Source organism: Rhinolophus ferrumequinum, chromosome X (assembly GCF_004115265.2).
Source record: "Rhinolophus ferrumequinum isolate MPI-CBG mRhiFer1 chromosome X, mRhiFer1_v1.p, whole genome shotgun sequence".
In the NCBI taxonomy this organism is placed as follows: Eukaryota; Metazoa; Chordata; class Mammalia; order Chiroptera; family Rhinolophidae; genus Rhinolophus; species Rhinolophus ferrumequinum.
The window spans coordinates 51,977,194-51,998,743 of NC_046284.1; the positions used below are offsets into that span (position 1 = coordinate 51,977,194).

The 21,550-nt window shown below is 45.5% G+C and overlaps 1 protein-coding gene across 1 annotated transcript; it reads right to left on the bottom strand.

Annotated features, from left to right (window-relative positions):
* Positions 1-1,259: 1,259 nt before the first annotated feature.
* On the bottom strand, positions 1,260-16,101 carry LOC117037678 (nuclear RNA export factor 2-like). The gene is given in 19 exon segments (XM_033134000.1): positions 1,260-1,446; positions 1,965-2,037; positions 2,595-2,637; positions 2,733-2,848; positions 2,954-3,012; positions 3,132-3,239; positions 3,385-3,440; positions 3,524-3,592; positions 3,987-4,023; positions 5,866-5,975; positions 6,146-6,253; positions 6,364-6,452; positions 6,597-6,666; positions 6,786-6,866; positions 6,980-7,084; positions 7,195-7,278; positions 7,907-8,057; positions 8,279-8,462; positions 15,939-16,101. Coding segments are annotated over 19 exon segments (1,893 nt in total).
* Between the last annotated feature and the right edge of the window lie 5,449 nt (positions 16,102-21,550).

The following is a 21,550-nucleotide window of genomic DNA, read 5'->3' on the forward strand; positions in this document are numbered from 1 at the left end:
TCATTTTCAAGCACTGTGGAGGCCTGATCTAGAGATGGCCATGGATGAAGGGGGAGACGGGACCTGCTGGTCCTGGCCCCTTTGGCTCATGGTTGGGGCAGGGAAAGAACAATCTAAGACACAGAATGCAATGTGCAATGCCACTCTTTAATATGAAAATGAACAAGAACTGTGAGTGGGAAAAATACAGAACAACTAGCAGGCTTCAAGGTAAACTTTGGCTTCTTGGTCAGCCAGGCTCCAACCTTAGACATGGATGTGGCCTCAGGTTGGAGAAGAGATATAACAAGTATGATGAGGATGAAGATGAGGACACCTGAGGGCTCCTTTACTGGGCTTTGTTTCCAAGATTCCAGGTCACTGCACGACGGCCTCCTCTGGAATCTTGCCTCCTTCAACTAGAGAAAGTCAAGAGAGAGAATGGGGAATATAATAGAGCCAGGAGCCCTGAGGTTCATCACCAGGCCACCTGATTTATGTCCCCTTATCCTTCCCAAAAGCTTGGAGATCCATTTCATTTTATCTCTGAATTCTCAGACTTTACTTTTTGACGAGTAAAGAATTTTATAGTTCATATAGTCAATGGTATTGTAATACCTGTGTACGGTGTCAGGTGGGTAGTAGACTTGTTGGGTTATCACTTTGTGAGGTGTGTAAATGTCTAATCATTATGTTGTTTTGTACACCTGAAACTAATAATAATAATAAAAAAGAATTATGTAGTTCCGGTATAGTCTACTCACTGTACTGAAAGCACCTGTGGTGAGGGAGGACAGATGACCTCGCTTAGAACAAAATGGAGACACTCTGACCACACAATGTTATTGCTAATCTATGATACAGAAAGAAACCTCCAAATTCTCCAAGATGTATGTACCATAGTGAGCAGGTGTCACTGCATGTAATACTGAAAAAGTAGTGACAAGGCAAATGTCTATCAACAATAACTTGGGGCCTACTGGCATTCAATTGTTTAATACACAGATCTTAGCAGGAACAAGGTAGCTTAATATATACTGAGAGGAAACTATGCTTGCTGGTGCTAGCAATTAATAAACAAAACAAGTTCCAAACAGGATGTGCACTAGGAAAACTGGGTTTTATAATATACTATATTTAAATGTATTAGTATAAAATTAGGGGATTGTTCACATGCAAACTTTTGTAGGAAACGAGATTTAAGATAATTACGTCCAAGTTCCCACTATTCACTCCTTTGCTCCTCCCAGCTCCCTACTATCCACATGCACAGCCAACACTCACTTCTGAGTTCACTGGAGGCTCATCCCAGACTCGGTGGAGAAAGCCTGCACCATTTCCTGCTGCTGCTGGGAGAGGTTGGGCCCAGAGCTTGAGATGGGTGCCGGCACTTGGATGGAGAATGCACTTTGAGTCTTTCTGGGGGTGATGTCTCTCACAAATAGTTCATCATTTACGATGAATATACTGGAGGGAAAATGGGCCCTCAGACAGCTGACAGAAATACAACCCCACATCCCCACCAAGGATCCTGCTCCCACTGCCACTCAGCAACCAGATTCCTTCCATACCCCAATTGTGCCTGTCCCCCAGGTTCCTTGGCTGCTAGCTCTGCCCCTCCCACAGAGCCCACTCTTGGGAGAGATTCTCTAACAGCCTCACTAAATTTACAGGTTTAAACCCAAAGCAATTACGCTGTAAAACAGCCTACATGACAGGACAGTCTAATCCCATTTTTAGAGGAAGACATTGTGTCACAGAAAGGTCACGTGACTTGACCAAGGTCACAACCTGGTGAGTGTTAGGTCAGAAAGAGAACCCAGTGCTCTAACCCCAGAGCCCACGCTCTTAACCCCTATGCTGGACTGCTGCTTGGATCTACCTGTTGGCTTCCACAATGTTGAGAAAACCCCAAGGAAATGCATGTTTCCACACCCCTGGGCCCAGGCTGGGCTGGGTGTTCCCACCCACAGTGCAGGACTCACCCGGAACAGCTGGCAGGGGTAGCGATGAAGGTCCGGCTGAAGGCACGCACAGAACCTTGAGAATTTCCATCCACTTCCACAACAACAAACAACAGCCCTTTAAAGTCGCACATGCTTCACATGCTCACACTGCTTTCCCCTGTCAGGGTCTGGCTTGATTCTCATGCCAGTGAACAACTGTTCACTGGGAATCAGGGTGTGGGGAATGGGGAGGGCAACAATAGGGGCCATCTGCTCTCACTGACAGGGATGTTACCACGTGCCGGGCCCTGGGACAACCCCTTCACAAGTTCATAGGTTTCATTTTGCACAGCTACCCAGAGGTGGGATTTATTAAGTCCATGAGGCAAATGAGGAAAAAAGAGGTTAGGTAATGGGCCCAAGTTCTCAGAGTAAGCATCTAGGCTGACAGCCATCAAAGGCCACAGTGTGTGCCCATAACGCCCGAGCTGTGTGGGCATGGATGCAGGTCATACCAGGATGGCTTGGGGGCAGAAGGGATTCAGGAGAACACAGAGGGGACAGGAAGGAAAGGGGAGGGATAAGGGATTTGGGAGAGTTCAGAGAGGGAGCCCAGCTGGGGGGAGGCAGCAGTGGGACATCTGGAGAGGGGAGTCTACACACACTCACCTTCCTTGAACACCCCGTTGACAGAGAAGCAGAGCATCCTTTCCTGAAAGGGAAGGGCCCAGGTGCTCAGTCACCACCTACACCTCCTACCCACCTACAGCTTTCTGGGCCTGCCCCAGAGAAGAAGCAGGTGCTCACCGTCTGGAACCACATGTCCACCACAAAGGAGAGGAGGTCATGCTGAGTTTTGGGCAACACACAGAGGGAGCCCACAATGTCACGTTTTGTATGCTTCAGCAGCTGAACCCGCAGAACTGTGGGGAGAGGACAGTGAAAGTCATTGTTGCTACATCCTGAGCCCTATGACTGACCCCTTCGTGCCCCCTTTCCCTGCCCAATCTAACCCATCACACACGCACAGGGGTCCTTGAGGTTCTTCATATTCCTGTTATCCTTGAAGTACTCAAACAAGCTGCTTCTAGGAGAAAAGAGGAACAGGAGGTGTTGGTCTGGCCAGTGTGGGTGTTTCCTGAAGCTGGCCGGTATTTACTGGGGAACCGGACGGCCCAAGAGCAGGGCCTGAGCTGTGATACTCACGGGGCTTGGTCCGTGGGATTGAAGAGAACGGTCAGGGAGAAGCAGGCCTCGTCGTGATAAGCACCAAGGAGACCCTGTCGGTTTCCAGAGTCATAAATAAAGTAGTATCTGTGGGGGAACAATGAAGGCAGTCTATCTCTATGGTCTATCTGGACCTCAAATAGAACTTGAAAATGCCCATGAGGAGATCTGTGCACAGGCGACCCAGTCTGTCCCAGCCCTCCCCATTCCTGGTGGTCCCAACAGTACTTACTCTTGCAGGAATTGCATGACTAGACTCTTCAGTGCCTCACATCTTTTATAGCTTTCCTGGAATCAAGACATTTAAGACTATGTTACTGATAAAGTCTCCCTTGCAATACCCCAAATATTCTTTGATCCTTCTTTCTTACCTCGCAAGGTTTTGTTAAGTAGGGTTTGTCAATGTCAACAGTAGTTGGTGGTGGTAATGCCTGGCCATCCTGGAGAAGAGAAGAGGAAGTCAGCAGTGGAGACCAAGGAGATCATCCAGTGGTCCTGGATGATTAGGAAAAGGATGGGCCCAAGAGAAGGTTAGGGTCAGAGATCAGGTGCGAAAGTACCCTGGATATTCCATGGGCATGATCACAGTGGGCGTCTGCATCATGAGGTTCGGAAAGTCTCTACTACAATATGCAACTTGTGTCTGTCTGTACATGTGTGTGTGTGTGTACATTTTCCAGAGAGCATATTCATGGCTTTTTTAGGAGTTCATGTTCCTTAAAATGGATAAGGGTCTGATGCAAACACATAACCTAGGCAAGACCCAAAGTGCTTGAGGGCAGGTGTGGAGGTCGTCAATGGTAGTAAGAGACAATGATGAATGTAGGCACTTACCAGGCATAACAACTTGGGGAAACATTTCTTGATGGCACTGTCCAAAACCAAAAATAGAAAGGAGTGGTTGATAGTTCGTGTGGTAATGCTTCCGTTTAGCTAAAACACTGATGACATAAACAGATACCAGTGTGTTCTGCCCACCCAGCAGACCCTTTTGCCCCCCCCTAGGCCTCTGATTTCTAGGGTTCTGGGTCCAGTCCCCTGCTGAGCACTGAGCACCTGTCATATGGGATGTCTGAAGCATGCAGTCTCATCTCTCTCCACAGCTTCACATTCACATCCATTCTCTCTCTCTCTCCCTCCCTCCCTCTTTTTCTTTTTCCCTCCCTCCCCCTCCTGCCCCCTGGATAGCTCCCACCTAAACTGCCCTGACTCCCTTCTCCAGTGCCACACAAAACAGCATTTGGATCCCCGGATCCAGGGCTTCTTCCCCCTTCTGCCTCCCTTCCTTCCTCCAGATCCCCACTGAAGTCTCCAGACAGAAGAGGAAATGGAGTGGAATCCCAGGGCTCAGCTACCTCACTGGGGGTCCAGCATTGTGCCAGGGCCAGGACACACCCAAGGGATGGGTGAGGATGTTGGGGCAGGGGTGTGACTGAGGCAATTTGTAGGAAGAAGTGAAGGAAAGAGAGGGGGGTGAAGACAAAAAGGGAGTGAAGATAGGAAGGGAGTGATGGGGGAGACGTAGGGGAGTAGAGACAAGGGAGAAAGAGAAAGCAAAGGGAAAGGAAAGAAGCTCTGCCATGGAGGTGCGGGTCAGGGAAGAAAACAGAAGGGGACATGGCTCCCCTGCTGCAGCACTTTCCTTCACCTGCCCTTGGCTGACCCTGGGGTCTCAGGTAGGAAGAGAAACCATGCACCTATTGGGCTGGGGGCCCATTAGATGCTGGCTGAAACTTTGTCAGCTGTGGGAGCTCAGTCTGAACTGGGCATGAGAAACGAAGCAGCCATGGAGGCAGGAAACCTTCCCCAAACAGAGAAAAGTGTCAGGCCCAGCTCAGCATGGAGTAGAGGGTCTATAGTCCCCTCTTACAAAAACCATCTTCTCTCCTCATGGCCCCTGTGCACCTGTGTGTCTTAGTTGGTTCCTTGCCTGAGGAATCATACCCATGTTGGGCTACCCAAGGCTCCTCTGAAGGCCCAGGCAGGAAGATGTGATGTGTGGAGGGAAGGAGGGGCAGTGCCCCTGAGAGGTCTGTCCTCTCTCCTCAACCCCTTCTGCCCTATGCCTTCTGCTACCCCCTCAGGAGGCCCTCTGCTCACTTACAGTGGCCGACTTCTGGCCCCTGACTCAGGGAACCCTGGTTTCTCCCAAGGAGGGCCCAGCTCCTGGCATTGAGCCAGAAGAATGGATGTTATTATGGCCGCCACCCAGGGCCTTGACCCTCCAAATACAATGGGAAAGTTCTCATGCCAGCCTGGAATTGGAGGGGAAACCCTTTTCAAACATGGGAAACAGTGTCCCTCTCTGGGCTGTAGGGGAGAAACCCCATCTCAGCTTGGGGTAAGAAGGCCTGTCTCAGCACAAGGCCCTGGGCTAGAGGACCCTTCTCAGCGCAGGGCACTAGTGTCTGGCTCAAAGCTGGACCCTCTTGGTCCTGGTGAGGAAGGGATATTCTGCTTCCTGCAGCACACTCTTGGGAGAGCATGCTAGAGAAAACTAGGTGCAGAAAGTTGGGATACAGACCCCAGACCAGGTGAGCAGGTCAGAGGAAGGAAACGCCTCACAGGTGAAGGACTCACAGAGAGAAGAGTGTGGGGTCTGTGGTCCTTCTAGAGGACAAGGCTGTAGTTTCCTGCACACGTGGATTCTCAGGGGCAGTTCAGTCTCCCAAGGAGCAAGCATCCCCAGGAAGGGTGAGTGGTTATCACCAACCTTATGTAGGTGGACTGGTCTGGGAAGGTACCACAGAAGGGGTTCTCTTCCAGCCATAGCTCTTCAAGCTTTAGCCCTTTCATCTTGTCCAACTCACATGCTGACTTCAGCTGAGAAATATGGGGAGGAAACTGGCAAAGGAGCCCCAGGCACAGACACTGGGCCCCTACAGCCACAACCCCCTTCTTCCCCCACAGGTAACTTTGTCTGCCTCCTGTCATCACTCTGATGAGCACCACCACCCTCACAACCCAACTTTGATCTGGCTCCCTCTTCTCACCTCATTTCTGGAGAGGTTCAGGATCTTGACTGTGGGGGCTATCTGAATAAGGTCAGACAGGCCATCCAGCTGGTGCAGTTTGTTGTTGCGCAAGTTCAAGGACAACAGCTTTTAGGGAAAGAAGCGTTTAGAGTGAAGGTTACTATCTAGGTCCTTGGGGACAAATGTGCCCCCCCGACCCCATCTGTTCAACCCCCTGCCGTAAAACCAGGCCTCACCTCAGGGAAATTCTTTTTGATGATCTGCAGGGTGGCAGCCATGCAGTTTCTTCTATTCAGGATTATATCAATATCAAGGCCCACCAAGTCTTCAGGAAGCCGAGGGGAGGGAATCATAAGGCTGAGAGGTTCCATGACCAGCACTAACCACTCCCTTGCTACCATCCCTAAGTCCCCCTCCCAGGCAAACCTCTCCGCCCTCAGCTGTCCTAGAATTACTGCTGTAGCCGTACCAGGGTCATAGCGAAGACTCTGGAGGTCAAGAGCTTTCTGGGAGGGATCATATCGCTTGGTCATGGTCAGCTGCAGAGGAAGATGGAGAGAAAGCTCTGAGGTTATGGTGGTGATAGGAAAATTGGGGGTCGGAGGAAGAAGAAGCGGGTCTGGGTGTGAGCACACAACATGCCTTGAGTCTGCATTACCTTTAGCTGCTCCATTTCCTTTGGCTCCAACTTATCCCGCACAGAGTAGGGTACAGCAGAAGTACTGACAAAGATAGGTATCTGCAGGAAGGACCGGTGGAGTGAGCACTAGGAATTCCAGTTCCAAAGATGACCAGCCCCTGACCTGTCCTTCTGCCCCTGGACTAGGTACAGGTAATGCCCTCCACACACACCTTTTTGTTCTCCTCATCACAAATCTTGTAGCTGATATCCTTCAATGCGGAGGCAGCGCTAGCATCCTGGACAAAGAACTGGGCCCAGTTTTTCACATAGTGGAACTACAGGGATTGAAAGAACAACAACAGTGACATAAGCCAATGGCCCCTGCTGAGCCAGGTCTCTCCCTCTTCCCTGTGTGCCCTAATCTGGCTTCACCATCCTCTCTTACATCCACTGGAGTGAAAGGGACACTGCAATGTCTCTGGATTGAATTCATTAGCCATGTCTTGTCATACTTCATCCCATCAGGAACCTAAGGGTGAAAAGAAAGGAAGGGAGAGGGGAGGAACAACGTGGGAAGAGGGACAACATGGAAAGAGGGCTGGAGAACAGGTCCAACACAATGTTCTTTTCCAACTTTCTACTGAGCTTTAAAGGGTTTCTAAAGAAGGGAACACAGACATGTTTTCTTATGTTTGTGCCAAATATGGAGTTCCTAAATCCCCTTTCTTTCTATTCAAACTCTCTTCCATATAATCAATGTAAAGTGTTAGATATGATCCTTCTTTTATGAATTTCCAGGAAATGCTACCTAGTGCAGACTGCTTGCCCCTCTGAAAAGTTCTCCAGAGACTCGACCCTCCATCGCCTGCACTCATCTTGACTCAAACTGAGACATCCAGTGTGGAGTCTCCTTGGCAATAGTTCCACCTTTGCTTTTAGGCAGTCTCTTCCATTTTCCCTACAGTCTGCCTGCCTCCTTTATACTGCTTCTCTGAATTTCCCCTTAGAGGAACAAGAATGTTACCTCCTGGTAATGAAAAGGAAAGATTACAAACTGTCCCCAACAAAGTACCTAGCATCTCTACATGAGACCAACATAACTCTAGCTGACCTTTCTCTCCTGCACATCCCATTTTTTTTTTTTTCAGGACACTTACTTTGATCTTGAACCAGCTCCCCAGGGTTCCATCTTGTGCATTCTCCCCAACTTTTCCCTTAAGAAATTTTTTATTTCTCCACACAGTAATCTGGATACAGCCTTCATTATGCAACTTCACTCTTCTCTTGTGGTCAGTGGTATAGGGAGCACTGCAGCAGGGAGGTGGAAAGAAGAGTGGCCATAAATGCTAAGGAGTCTTCTATACACTCTCACCTCTCTGACACCAGGACTATAATTAGGCTTGCTCAACCATTATTTCACTTCTAGCATTCTTCGGTTTTCCAGTGAGAGGATAAAAAAGACCATGGAGTGTGAAAAAGTTGCAGTCCCATGGGCAGTTACATGCAAACCAGGCTGCTTGGTCACTTACTGTCTTGTTTGGACGTCCGCCTGGACATCCCTCATCCTCACGTTTCTATAATCCTCCTGAAAGTGGGAAGGCTGAGGCTTATATCCACCATGTTCATAACGAGGGTTCCTCTTGCCAAAATTACCTCGGAAAGAACTCCAACTTTTCTTTCTTCCTTGAGGTAAGCTACCACCATCACTATATTCTAAAAAGGGGAACAAAAACACAAGTTTGAAGACACATCTTTGGCCCACTTACCAGGTACCACATCTTAGACCAATGCCATGGTAGGGCAAGCAAAGTGCTAACCTGCCCTAAGGCACCATTCCCATAGACTCCAGAAAGGAAACTCCTCTGCCTATCCAGATAGGAGAATCTTATCTAACATATGGTACTGTCAGAGGATAGATCACAGAGGAGGAAGTAGAGGAGGAAGAGGAAGAGGAGGTAACTTTATTGAACCTTTTTAAAAATGGAGCAGGGGTCTGGCCCGGTGGTTCAGGTGGTTGGAGCGCCGTGCTCCTGGCGCCAAGGTTGCCGGTTTGATTCCTACATGGGCCGGTGAGCTGTGCCCTCTACAGCTAAGATTGTGAACAACAGCTCTCCCTGGAGCTGGGCTGCTGTGAGCAGCCGGAGGCTGGTGTGAGCTGTCATGGGCTGCTGAGTGCTGCCGTGGGCTGCTGGTGAGAGCTTCTGTGAGTGGCCAACTAATGACTGGCGACTGACTGCCTCAACCAGGGGGAGAGCAAGGCTCATAATACCAGCATGGGCTGGTAATACCAGCATGGGCCAGGGAGCTGTGTCCTACACAACTAGACTGAGAAACCACAGCTTGAACCGGAGTGGGGGAGGGAGGCAGAAGAAAGGGAAAGAAAAAGAAATAATGGCCCAAAACTTCCCAAATCTGAAGAAATACATGGACACAACATTTCAAGAAGCTGAAAGAACTACAACTAGAATGAATCAAAGAGAACCACATCAAGATATATTATAATCAAATTGTCTAAAGTCAACAATGAGAGAGTCTCATAAGCAAAAGAGAAAAGTGATCCGTCACATACGAGTAAGCTTCCATAAGATCATCAGTGGGTTTCTCAGCTGAAACTTTGCAGGCTAGAAGGGAGTGAGATGGTACAGTCAATATGCTAAAGAAAAAAATTGTCAACCAAGAATACTGTGTCTTGCACAACTGTCCTTCAAAAATGGAAGAGAAATTAAGCCTTTCTCACATAAAGCTGAGGGAGTTCATTCCAATAGAATTGTTCTACAAGAAATACTAAAGAGTAATGGTTTTATAAGCAATTGAAATCAAATTGTTATCAATGTAAAATCAGATGCTGTAACTTTAAGATGTTTTATGTAATTGCAATGGTAACCACAAAGAAAATATCCATGGAATATATGCAAAAGCAAATTAGAATGAAATCACAGCATATCAGTACAAAAAAAATCAATGAAACATAAAGGAAGGCAGTAAGAGAGGAAAGAGGAGACAAAAAGCTATAAGACATGGGAAAAATTTAACAAAATGGCAATAGTAAGTCCTTCCCTATCAATTATTATTTTAAATGCAAATGAATTAAACTCCCCAATCAAAAGATGGATTAAAAAAAGGCAAGATCCAACTATATGCTGTCTATAAGAAGCTCACTTTAGATCTAAGGACAAGTTTGGGCTGAAAGTGAAAGGATAGTAAAAGATATCCCATGGAAGCAATAACCAGAAGAGGGCAGGAGTAGTTATACTAATACCAGATAAAATAGAATGTAAGTCAAAAACTGTTAAAAGAGACAAAGAAAGACATTATATGATAATACATGTATCAATTAACCAAATAAGTATAAAAACTATACTTATGCACCAAATACCAGAGCTCCTAAATATATGAAGCAAACGTTGATAAAAATTAAGGAAGAAATAGCAACACAATAGTAGGAGACTTTAATATCCTACTTTCAATAATAGAACAACCAGACAAATAAGAAAATAGAGGACTTGAATGCTATAGATCAAATGGATCAGATATGTACAGAACACTCCACCCAATAACAGCAAAATATACATTCTTCTCAAGTGCATATGGAACATTCTCCATGTTAGGGTGAATGTAAGGCTGTCACTCTACAATAGCAAAGTTGAATAGTTACAATAAAGACTAAATGGCCTCAACTGTCTCAAATATTCATAATCTGGCCTTTCTCAGAAGAGGTTTGTTGAGCTCTGGCTCAGAGCAAGTGTCCTTCGAGCAAGTGCACAGTAACTCTGGTAAATCCCAAGAAGATTTACTGTAGTTACTTGCAACTATTGTAGGGTCTTTTCCTCAGTAGTGTATTTGTTCTTGGTGTTCTGGGTCAGGTGTGGGAATTGAATAAGGTATCATCATTCGTCATCACAATAGCTCAAGTCACCAGATCTAGAGTTTTGTTTCATGTTCTTATATTTTATTATAAATATTTGTTTCATTTATTTTTACACTGATCAAATGCAACTTTCAAGGATGTTCAGATATTTCAAGATCCAAGAGACCTGTTCATGAATTAGCCATTTTCATAGGTTGCTGTAGGTCAAACCAATGTGACTACTTTTCCATTCTTGCTGCCTATTAAGGTAAACAGCACTCAACTTGACCTAGGAGGTTAAGTGCTTCTACTTGGCCTTTGACTCCAGGATCCCAATATCCCCACTGAAATGAGGGTGACCATGTCAATGACAGGATCTCCCATTTAATCTGTGGCTTATACAAGTCAGCTACTTCAGAACACTTCAAACATGAACATGTCCTCCTCACCAATACGTCCCCCAATGCTGAGGAAAAGAGTGTCTTCTGAGTCCCTAACAGCAGCAGCTTGTTCCACTGACACAGACTTCAAAGGCGTTTCAATTCAAGTGACCACAGATGTAACTTTTGTAACTGTTTTACCACTGTGTGCCATGGAATACAAATATTTCATCCTCTAGTGTCAATTAGATCCTTACCATCTTCAGATCCTCCTAGGTCCGATAACCTATCCCAGATTTCCATTTCCTTCAGGGTCCTCTGTTTGCAACCAATTTTAGCATGAAACACTCTGTTAATCAAGGTTCCCACTTGCCTATGTCAGAATGCATTCTAGCTATTTCATAAAAATAAGACTCCTTTGATAAAATACATTACATATCATACAAAAACTCTGTGAGGGTCAGAAAAGTGGGCTTGGATGTTGCACAGCCTGGGGTGCCCACTCATGTTATAGGGCTGCTATAGCTGCAACATCACTGCTGCCTGTCCGCTACTTGACATGTATGGCAAAGACTGAATGCTAAAATATCTATGGTTGTCCCATAAAACCCAGAGACCTCCTGCATCGTAGGTAGCTGACCCTGCATGTGGCTACCACATTATTCTACCTCCAAGTCTCACTATGGTGCATATGCTTGATACATGGAGATCTGTTTGGGACTCTAGATTCAAGGGGCTGTAGTACAAGCACACTCACTCACATGGTTCTCCATTCTTGTTTAGCATTTCAGTCTCTATAGTACAGGAAAGCCTATGAATGTTTACAAGTGTTGGACTACTTGCCCAGTGAGCCAATTCATGGTATATGAACCAAATTTTTTGCTATTGTTAATGGTATATTCAGTGAATACAATATTTTTCTATTTGTTGCAATTATTTTGTGTACGTCAATCTTAACATCCAATAATCTTAATTGCTATTATTATAAGTTTTTGTAGATTCTCTTGCATTTTATATGAAGACAATTATACTTCGTTTTGTTTCTTTTCACCTTTATACAATTAATTTATGCATGTATGTATGTATGTATGTATGTATGTATTTTGGCTTACTGGAATGCCTAGGAGACTCAGTAAGATATTGAACGTGATTACATTAGTCATCTTTGCCGATTCTGATTTGAAATGGAATGCTTTTAATGTTTGACTATTATGTATGGTGTTCATTGTATTTTTTAATACCCACCATCAGTAAAGAAATATCTTTCTATTCCTGATTAGTTGAGAGCTATTGTTGTTGTTTAATCTTAATTGGTTGATGAATTTTTTTTGTACACCCCTTTTTTCTGGAATCTTTATGATATCATCCTTTTTTTACTCCTTTATCTTATTAATGTGTTGAATTACATTATGGCTTTTCTAATATTAAACCAACATTGCAAGTTTATGATAAACACAACTTTGTTATCCTGTATTATCTGTTTTAGCTATTGTTGGGTTTAGTTTGCTGTTTTCTTATTTCTATTTTTTTGCATTTCTATAACTAATTAAGATTGACCAATAATTTCTCCTTCTTATGCATCAAGAATACTCTTAATATCATTTTTATTTCTTCAATATAAAAAGGTTATTTTTTTCCTAGAATTTATTCATTTAGTATAAATTTTCGAATTATCAGCATATATGTTTCATAATATTCTCTTACCTTTTACATCTTTACTGTAAGTGTAAGCATGACGCCTTTTCCATCCCAAAGTGGCTTACCTGTGCCTTCTAATTTTCTTGATCCATCTTGCCAGGGGTTTCTTTATTTTCTTATATTTTGAAAGCACTCACATCCAGCATTCTTATTTGACTCTTTAGTATCTATTATCAATTTCATTAATTTTTGCTCTTACTGTTTTTCCTTGGCAATATGGAAAGGCATGAGATTATTTTTATTAAGTATAGATCAAATAAACAGTCTTTTCATCTACCATTAGGTTTTCTTTCATAATTTTTATCCTTGAATAGCACAGATATCCAAATATCCAATAAATTTATTTACTTGGAAAAGAGCTGTGGCTTACCAATGCTGGGGATTTTAATCAAGCCTATTCAATTCTAGCCTAATCACGTCTATTCAATTCCACTGTTGGAATATAAAATGATTAAAAGAGATGGAACTGCAGCATTGAAGTAAAGGAATTTCTATTTTAAGTATATATGAACTTTATTTTAAGAGGATAGTAAACAATGTTGAAGGAAATAAGAGTAGAAAGGGCATGGACTTTGAAATCATATATAATCACATATATATGGAATGTGGTCTGTCACTTACTGCCTATGTAGTTTTAGGCAGTACTCAGTATCTCTGAGCTTCAATTCTATCATGTGGTAGTCAGTAGTGCTGTTTGCCAAGTGTTTCCATTTCTCCCCTGTTCTAGGCACCTGATAGAACTGCACTTCTTGACTGCCTTTATTTGTGTTGGGCTGTGTAAAAATGTGACTGTTATGGCTAATGATTTGTGAGTGAAGTGTTATTTCTGGGCCAGAATATATGGTTATTGATTTGAGACCCTCCAGGGCCCTCTTCCCCTCAGTCACAGTCACCGACAATTTTCTAGATGGTGGCTCCTCTGTCAGTTTGAGTCTCCAAATTATTCCAATAAGAATCACTCAGATCCCACCCCCGCAACATCCACTCTCCTGTGATGGATGTGCACCAGCCATGGACATGGAGTAGGAGTGAGAAACAAGCCACTGAGATTTGGGATTGGCTATTGCCATGGCATATCACAGCCTTTCCTGTCTCATATAACTCATCTGTAAATTAAAATAACACCCTCTCAGGATTTTTCTGAGAGTTAAATCACTTACATGATGAGGTTATCACAGTGCTTGACATATAATAGGAACTTAAAAAATGGCAGCTGTAATTATTAAATAATAACAACAAGCTGGTTTTGGAATAGCATGGAAAATTGGTACAAATGAGAAATACTGCATCTGTTCATCCTTACAACTAAATTGTACCTTGCTCTCAAGAGTGGGGCACTGTATTTGTTGCTATAGATAAGATTTTCTAATGACTTGCACTTATGACTTATTTCTTGTCATCATGATATCAGAAACATACTTATAAATTGGGGGAATGTAAAGAATGAACAAGTGGAAAGATTAAACAAGAGAGACACTGACTCATGAAATAAGATAAAAATGAAATTAAAAAAATGAAATAAGATAAAATGAGTTAAAGAGCAATAAGCAGTTTCTTAATGAGAAGAATAGATTGTAAATATTATCAAAACCTACATTACATTGTTTTTAATAAACAAGATGTTAACGTACAAGGAGAAAATTAATTTGACCGGAACCTCCCAAAATGTTTTCTAAAAAACACTAGTATCTCAAATGGTCTGTGGGGAAATGTTCCATTCCCATATAAACTGAGGAAGCTACCTGCTATATACTTTGTTTCAACCTAATCTCCACTGTGATGGTATTTGGAGATGTGGACTTTGGGGGGAATTCGATTATGAGGGAGGTGCCCTCATAAATGGAATTATTGCCATTATAAAAGAGACCCCAGAAAGCTCCACTGCCCTTTCTGCCATGTGAGGACACATCAATAAGACCACTGTTTATGAACCAGGAAGTGGGCTCTCACCAGACACAGAACCTGCTGGTGCCTTGATTTGGGCTTCTCAGCCTCCCCAACAGTGAAAAATAAATCTCTGTTGTTTATAGGCCACCCAGTCCATGGTGTTCTGTTATAGCAACCTGGATGAACTAAGATACTACCCCTCTCTTTGAGATTCGAGTTGTATATTAACAGATTATCTTAAAAAATACTACAATATAGAAATCCTTCTACCTTCATTTCTGTATGTCCATGGAAGAACACATTTTTGTCGTTGCTGTCTCTCAGCCATAGTGCCTGGTAAAACAAACCTCGAAGTGCTGAAATGAAAGAAAAATGAGTGGATATAGTATAATTAAAAAAATTGCAGTGATAACATTCCTTAACCACCTATCAAACAATAATTAAATCCCTCATAAATGTAAACACAATCCTTTATTTACTAATTTTTACTAATTCAGTACCATTTACGCGATTTTTTATTTATTTATTTATTTTTAATTTATTGGGGTGACAATTGTTAGTAAAATTACATAGATTTCAGGTGTACAATTCTGTATCACATCATCTATAAATTACTTTGTGTGTTCACCACCCAGAGTCAATTCTCCTTCCATCACCATATATTTGATCCCCCTTACCCTCATCTCCCACCCCTCAACCCCCTTACGTGATTTTTAAGAAATGCAAGTATCACCTATAATTTTACCTAATATGTTTTTCTTAAATACACTATTTTTTTCTACATGAAAAAAAGGAGAGAGTTTTCAAGAAGTCTAAGAAGCAATGGTTAGAAAATCAGAAGCTAATAGTATCTGGTTGGACTACTTTAAGCTATTTAAAAATCCGAAGCACAAAAGGATTATGGCAACCCACTCCATATGCACTTCAAATAAACTACTGAGCAGCAAATATAAGAAGTGAATTCTGAATCTCTGCATGATTGTTACTTTCACTGAAAAAATATCAAAATTTTTTTAAAAAGTGTCTCTCCAGTGGAAATGTAATGGCTGTATGCAACGTCAGAGAGGTAGTAGATGGGGTGAGGGGGTTATCACTGTGTGATGGATATAAATGATAAATGTCTATTACATTCTTTTGTACACTTGAAACTAATTTTTTAAAAAGTTCTCTCTCCTTCCATTTAAAGCATTAAGAGTCAGAAATTAACATCAACTCTGGAATCATCTATACAAATCGGCATCTAAGAGGTCTCTGGTGTCCTCATAACATGATCAGAGGAGGGCAGAGAAAGCCATCACAGGGGCAGCGGAGGTCTCCCCAGGTTTTCAGAGCCTGGACACAGAAAAGTCCAAAATCCCCTGCCTAACCATCTCTGACCATGCCGTCCCCGCAGAGCCCTCTCCCACAAGGCCATCTCCGGCCGCACTGTCTCCCACCATGCCTTCTCCTGCCAACCCCTCTCCCGCAAATCCATCTCCCAGGGGCGCCTTCTCCTGCCCAGCCCTCTTCCACCCCACAAACCCGTCTCCAGCCGCGCCATTTCACGCTGAGCCCTTTTCCACTGAACCCTCTCCCTCAAAGCCATCTAGGCCGCGCCTCTCTCTCAAAGCCATCTCAGACCACGCCCTCTCCCGCCGAGCCCTCTCCCACAAACCTGTCTCCAGCCACTCCGCCCCACATCCAGCCCTCTCCCTCAAAGCCGTCTAGGCCGCGCAGACTCACTCCGAGTCCTCTCCCTCAAAGCCGTCTAGGCCGCGCAGACTCACTCCGAGTCCTCTCCTTCAAAGCCGTCTATCTAGGCCGCGCAGACTCACTCCGAGTCATCTCCCTCAAAGCAGTCTAGGCCGCGCAGACTCACTCCGAGTCCATTCCCTCAAAGCCTTCTCCGGCCACGCCACGGGGTCTCCTGCCGAGACCTATCCCTCAAAGCCATCGGGCCACGCCCTCTCCCGCTGAGCCCTCTCCCACAAACCTGTCTCCGGGCCGCTCCGCCTCACGTCCAGCCCTCTCCCTCTAAGCCGTCTAGGCCGCGCAGACTCACTCCGTGTCCTCTCCCTCAAAGCCATCTAGGCCGCGCAGACTCATGCCGAGTCCACTCCCTCAAAGCCATCGGGCCATGCCACGGGGTCTCCTGCTGAACCCTCTCCCTCAAAGCTATCGGGCCACGCCCTCTCCCGCCGAGCCCTCTCCCACAAACCTGTCTCCGGCCGCTCCGCCTCACGTCCAGCCCTCTCCCTCAAAGCCCTCTAGGCCGCGCAGACTCACTCCGAGTCCTCTCCCTCAAAGCCGTCTAGGCCGCGCAGACTCACTCCGAGTCCTCTCCCTCAAAGCCGTCTAGGCCGCGCAGACTCACTCCGAGTCCTCTCCCTCAAAGCCGTCTAGGCCGCGCAGACTCACGCCGAGTCCTCTCCCTCAAAGCCGTCTAGGCCGCGCAGACTCACGCCGAGTCCTCTCCCTCAAAGCCGTCTAGGCCGCGCAGACTCACGCCGAGTCCTCTCCCTCAAAGCCGTCTAGGCCGCGCAGACTCACGCCGAGTCCACTCCCTCAAAGCCTTCTCCGGCCACGCCACGGGGTCTCCCGCCTAGCCCTCTCCCTCAAAACCATCGGGCCACACCCTCTCCCGCCGAGCCCTCTCCCACAAACCTGTCTCCGACCGCTCCGCCTCACGTCCAGCCCTCTCCCTCAAAGCCGTCTAGGCCGCGCAGACTCACTCCGAGTCCTATCCCTCAAAGCCTTTCCAGCCACGCCGACACGGGGTCTCCCGCCGATCCCTCTCCCTCAAAGCCCTCTAGGCCACACCCTCTCCCACAGAGCCCTCTGCCATAAACCTGTCTCCGGCCGCTCCGCTTCACGTCCAGCCCTCTCCCTCAAAGCTGTCTAGGCCGCGCAGACTCAGGGCGAGTCCACTCCCTCAAAGCCTTCTCCAGCCACGCCACGGGGTCTCCCGCCGAGCCCTCTCCCGCAAAGCCATCGGGCCACGCCCTCTCTCGCCGAGCCCTCTCCCACAAACCTGTCTCCGACCGCTCCGCCTCATGTCCAGCCCTCTCCCTCAAAGCCGTCTAGGCCGCACAGACTCACGCCGAGTCCACACCCTCAAAGCCTTCTCCGGCCACGCCACGGGGTCTCCCGCCGAGCTCTTTCCCTCAAAGCCATCTCCCACTGCGCCCTCTCCCTCAAAGCCGGATAGGCCGCGCTGTCTAGGGCCAAGCCCCCTCCCTCAAAGCCGTCTAGGCGGCGCTGTCTCCCACCAAGCCCTCACCTGCAAAGCCCTCTAGGCCGCGCTGTCTCTCGCCTTGCCCTCTCCCACAAACCTGTCTCTGGCCGTTCTGCCTCACGTCCAGCCCTCTCCCTCAAAGCCGTCTAGGCCGCTCAGACTCACGCCGAGTCCTCTCGCTCAAAGCCGTTTCCAGCCACGCCGCCACGGGGTCTCCCTCCGAGCCCTCTCCCTCAAAGCCCTCTAGGCCACGCCCTCTCCCGCAGAGCCCTCTCCCACAAACCCGTCTCCAGCCGGCCCGTTTCACGCCTAGCCCTCTTCCACTGAGCCCTCTCCCTCAAAGCCATCTCTGGCCACGCCGTCTCCCCCCACCCCAGTCCTCACCCGCAAAGCCGTCTAGGCCGCCCAGTCTCCCACCGAGCCCTCTCTCTCAAAGCCGTCTAGGCCGCGCCAACTCACGGACTCACGCAGAGTCCTCTCCCACAAACCAGTCTCTGGCCTCTCTGTCTCACTCTGAGCCCTCTCACGCAAAGCTGTCTCCTGCCGCGCCATTTCCAAGTGGCGTCTTCTCTGGCCTCGCCATCTCACACCGAGCCCTCTCCCTCCATGCCATCTCCCTAGATGCCATGTCTCACCGCCAATTCTGAGAAAACTAGTACAGCCTATTTGCTCCTCTCCTACCAGGCTGGGGCCCTTCCTACCCAAGTGAGCCAGAGTGTCATTGAAATTCCCCTTGACCTTGAGCACGGAAGACAGTTCTAAAAGTTTTCTGAACCTCTGGGTCTGACTTCTCAGAAAACTGAGCCTATCTTCAGGAGAGTTTCCACACAGAGGGCGGACCTTCATACAGATTGTAGGGAGTCAACGGACTGCAGGATCCAAGTAATCCACCGCTGTGCAATGGCACCCTACCTGACTTCCAGGGTATTGCATGTCATGGGCCACAAAATGGAAAGACCCAGGGTTCAAACAGCCCTCAATCCTCGCATGATCAAGAAAGCTAAGTCTCTCATGATCATTGCATGGTACATGACCATAGGACATACATGACTAACAGTGATTGGGTAGCGGCAGTACTCACATGACTGCAAGGGCTTTGCCTGCCATATCATGGCCGGAACCATGTAGCTGCTGACGTAGGTAATCACAGAGTTGTAGCCCACAATCTTCATGTGATAGAACTGGCTGAGCCTGACATGTGACCATTGGGGGATACATGACCATAGCACCCATATGACCCTACGAAACTGTTCATTTTTGTGATTTTGAGGGCTGAGACTTCCACATGCCACTAGCTAGTAAGGGCCCTGTGACAGGAAGAATCCACATGATGGGCAGGGTTTAGGAGTCCACAATGCTCTGGTAACTTGAAGAGCTGGATCTACCACGTGACCATAGTAGCAACAGGTCCAGAGGTACCATGTGAGCCCAGGATTTAAGAGCTCATGGTGCTGATATGACCAGTAGTTCTGGGTTTGCCACATAACTGTAGTGTCCACATGATGGCAGTATCCATGTGATCACAGACTTAGGAACCCATAATGCTCACAAGGTGGGTCAGTTTCATGACAACAGGGTACAATGATAATAGGATTCTGCTCCTGATCTGCATGTTTTAGGAGAACATTCTCTTCATCAAACCTGGAGATCTGAAATTGTCCACATTCCTGGGCTCCCCAGTGATTGGTGGTGCTTTCAGGTGACCTTCCTCAACACACAAGCTTTAGCTTCACCTGCCACTACCATTTCTTTTTTTTTTCTTTTTTTAAATTTATTGGGGTGACAATTGTTAGTAAAATTACATAGATTTCAGGTGTACAATTCTGTATTACATCATCTATAAATCCCATTGTGTGTTCACCACCCAGAGTCAGTTCTCCTTCCATCAACATATATTTGATCCCCTTTGCCCTCATCTCCACCCCCCACCCCCCTTACCCTCTGGAAACCACTAAATTATTGTCTATGTCTATGAGTTCTTGTTTCTCATTTGTTTGTCATGTTCTTTTGTTGTTTTTGGTTTATATACCACATATCAGTGAAATCATATGGTTCTCTGCTTTTTCAGTCTTCCTTATTTCACTTAGCATTATACTCTCAAGATCCATCCGTGTTGTCACAAATGTTCCTATATCATCTTTTCTTACTGCCGAATAATATTCCATTGTGTATGTATACCACAACTTCTTTATCCATTCATCTATCGAAGGACATTATGGTTGTTTCCATGTCTTGGCCACCGTAAAAAAAGCTGCAATGAACATAGGAGCAACGTGTCTTTATGTGTAGATGTTTTTAGATTTTTTGGTAGATACCCAGGAGAGGGATTGCTGGGTCATATGGTAATTCTATTCGTAATTTTTTGAGGAACCTCCACACTGCCTTCCATAACGGCAGCACCAGTCTGCATTCCCACCAACAGTGTATGAGGGTTTCTTTTTCTTCACAGCCTCTCCAACACTTGTTACTATTTGTCTTGTTGATGATAGCCATTCTGACTGGGGTGAAGTGATATCTCATTGTGGTTTTTATTTGCATTTCTCTGATGATTAGTGATGTTGATCATTTTTTCATATGTCTATTTGCCATTTGTATGTCCTCTTTGGAGAAATGTCTCTTCTATGATGTTTCCCTCTGTTTCTTCTTTTATTACAGTATATATTTCAGTTCTGGATTTTTTTTTTGGGGGGGTGGTTACCCTTAAGTTTAAGGAAAAGAAAGTTTGATATGTAGAGTATTCCATTTTCTTTAGCACGTTTACTTTCTCCATTACCATATTCCGCTTCAGGCCTTTACACTCCCCCTTTTTATGTTTTGGTTGCCACAATTTGTCCCTGTTGATAGTGGTCGAATAGCCTCCTTTGGTATTTCTTGTAGTGCAAGTCATGTTAGAAAATTCCCTCAGCTTCTGTATGTCTGGAAAGGTCTTTATTTCTCCTTCATATCTAAAGGATATCTTTGCTGGATATATTTTTCTTGGCTCATAATTTCTCTCTTTCAATAGTTTGAATATTTGGTTCCACTCCCTCCTGGCTTCTAGAGTTTCTGCTGAAATATCTGATGATAATCTAATGGTCTTTCCTTTGTAGGTTACCATGTTCTTTTCCCTGGCTGCCTTGAAGATTCTTTCTTTGTCGTTGATTTTAGACAGCTTCAATACAATGTGCCTTGGAGAAGGCCTGTGGGGATTGAGGTAATTAAGTGTTCTATTTGCTTCTTGGATTTGAGGATCCAGTTCTGTCCACAAGTTTGGGAAGTTCTCATCAACAATTTGTTTGAATATATTCTCTGTTCCCTTCTCTCTTTCTTCTCCTTCTGGTATGCCCATTAATCTTATATTGATCTTTCTGATGGAGTCAGAAAGTTCTTGTAGAGTTCTTTCATTTCTTTTAAGTCTCAAGTCTCTTTCTTTTTCCATCTGTGTCATTTCCAGGTTTCTATCTTAGATGTCAGCTAATTCTTTCCTCCATCTGGTCAACTCTACTACCTAAGCTGGTTATTTCACTCTTAATTTCTTCCATTGAGTTCTAAATCTCCAGAAATTCTATTTGGTTCTTTTTTAAAATTTCAATCTCTTTCGTAAAATGCTCATGTTGTTCTTTGATTGTGTTTCTGAGTTCATTAAACTGCCTTTCTGTGTTTTCTTGCATCTCGTTGAGTTTTTTCAGAACTGCAATCTTGAATTCTCTGTCATTTAAATCACATATTTCCATATCTTTAAGTTCCTTTTCTGGACACTTTTCACTTTCTTTCTGAGCTGTCTTGTTGCCTTGGT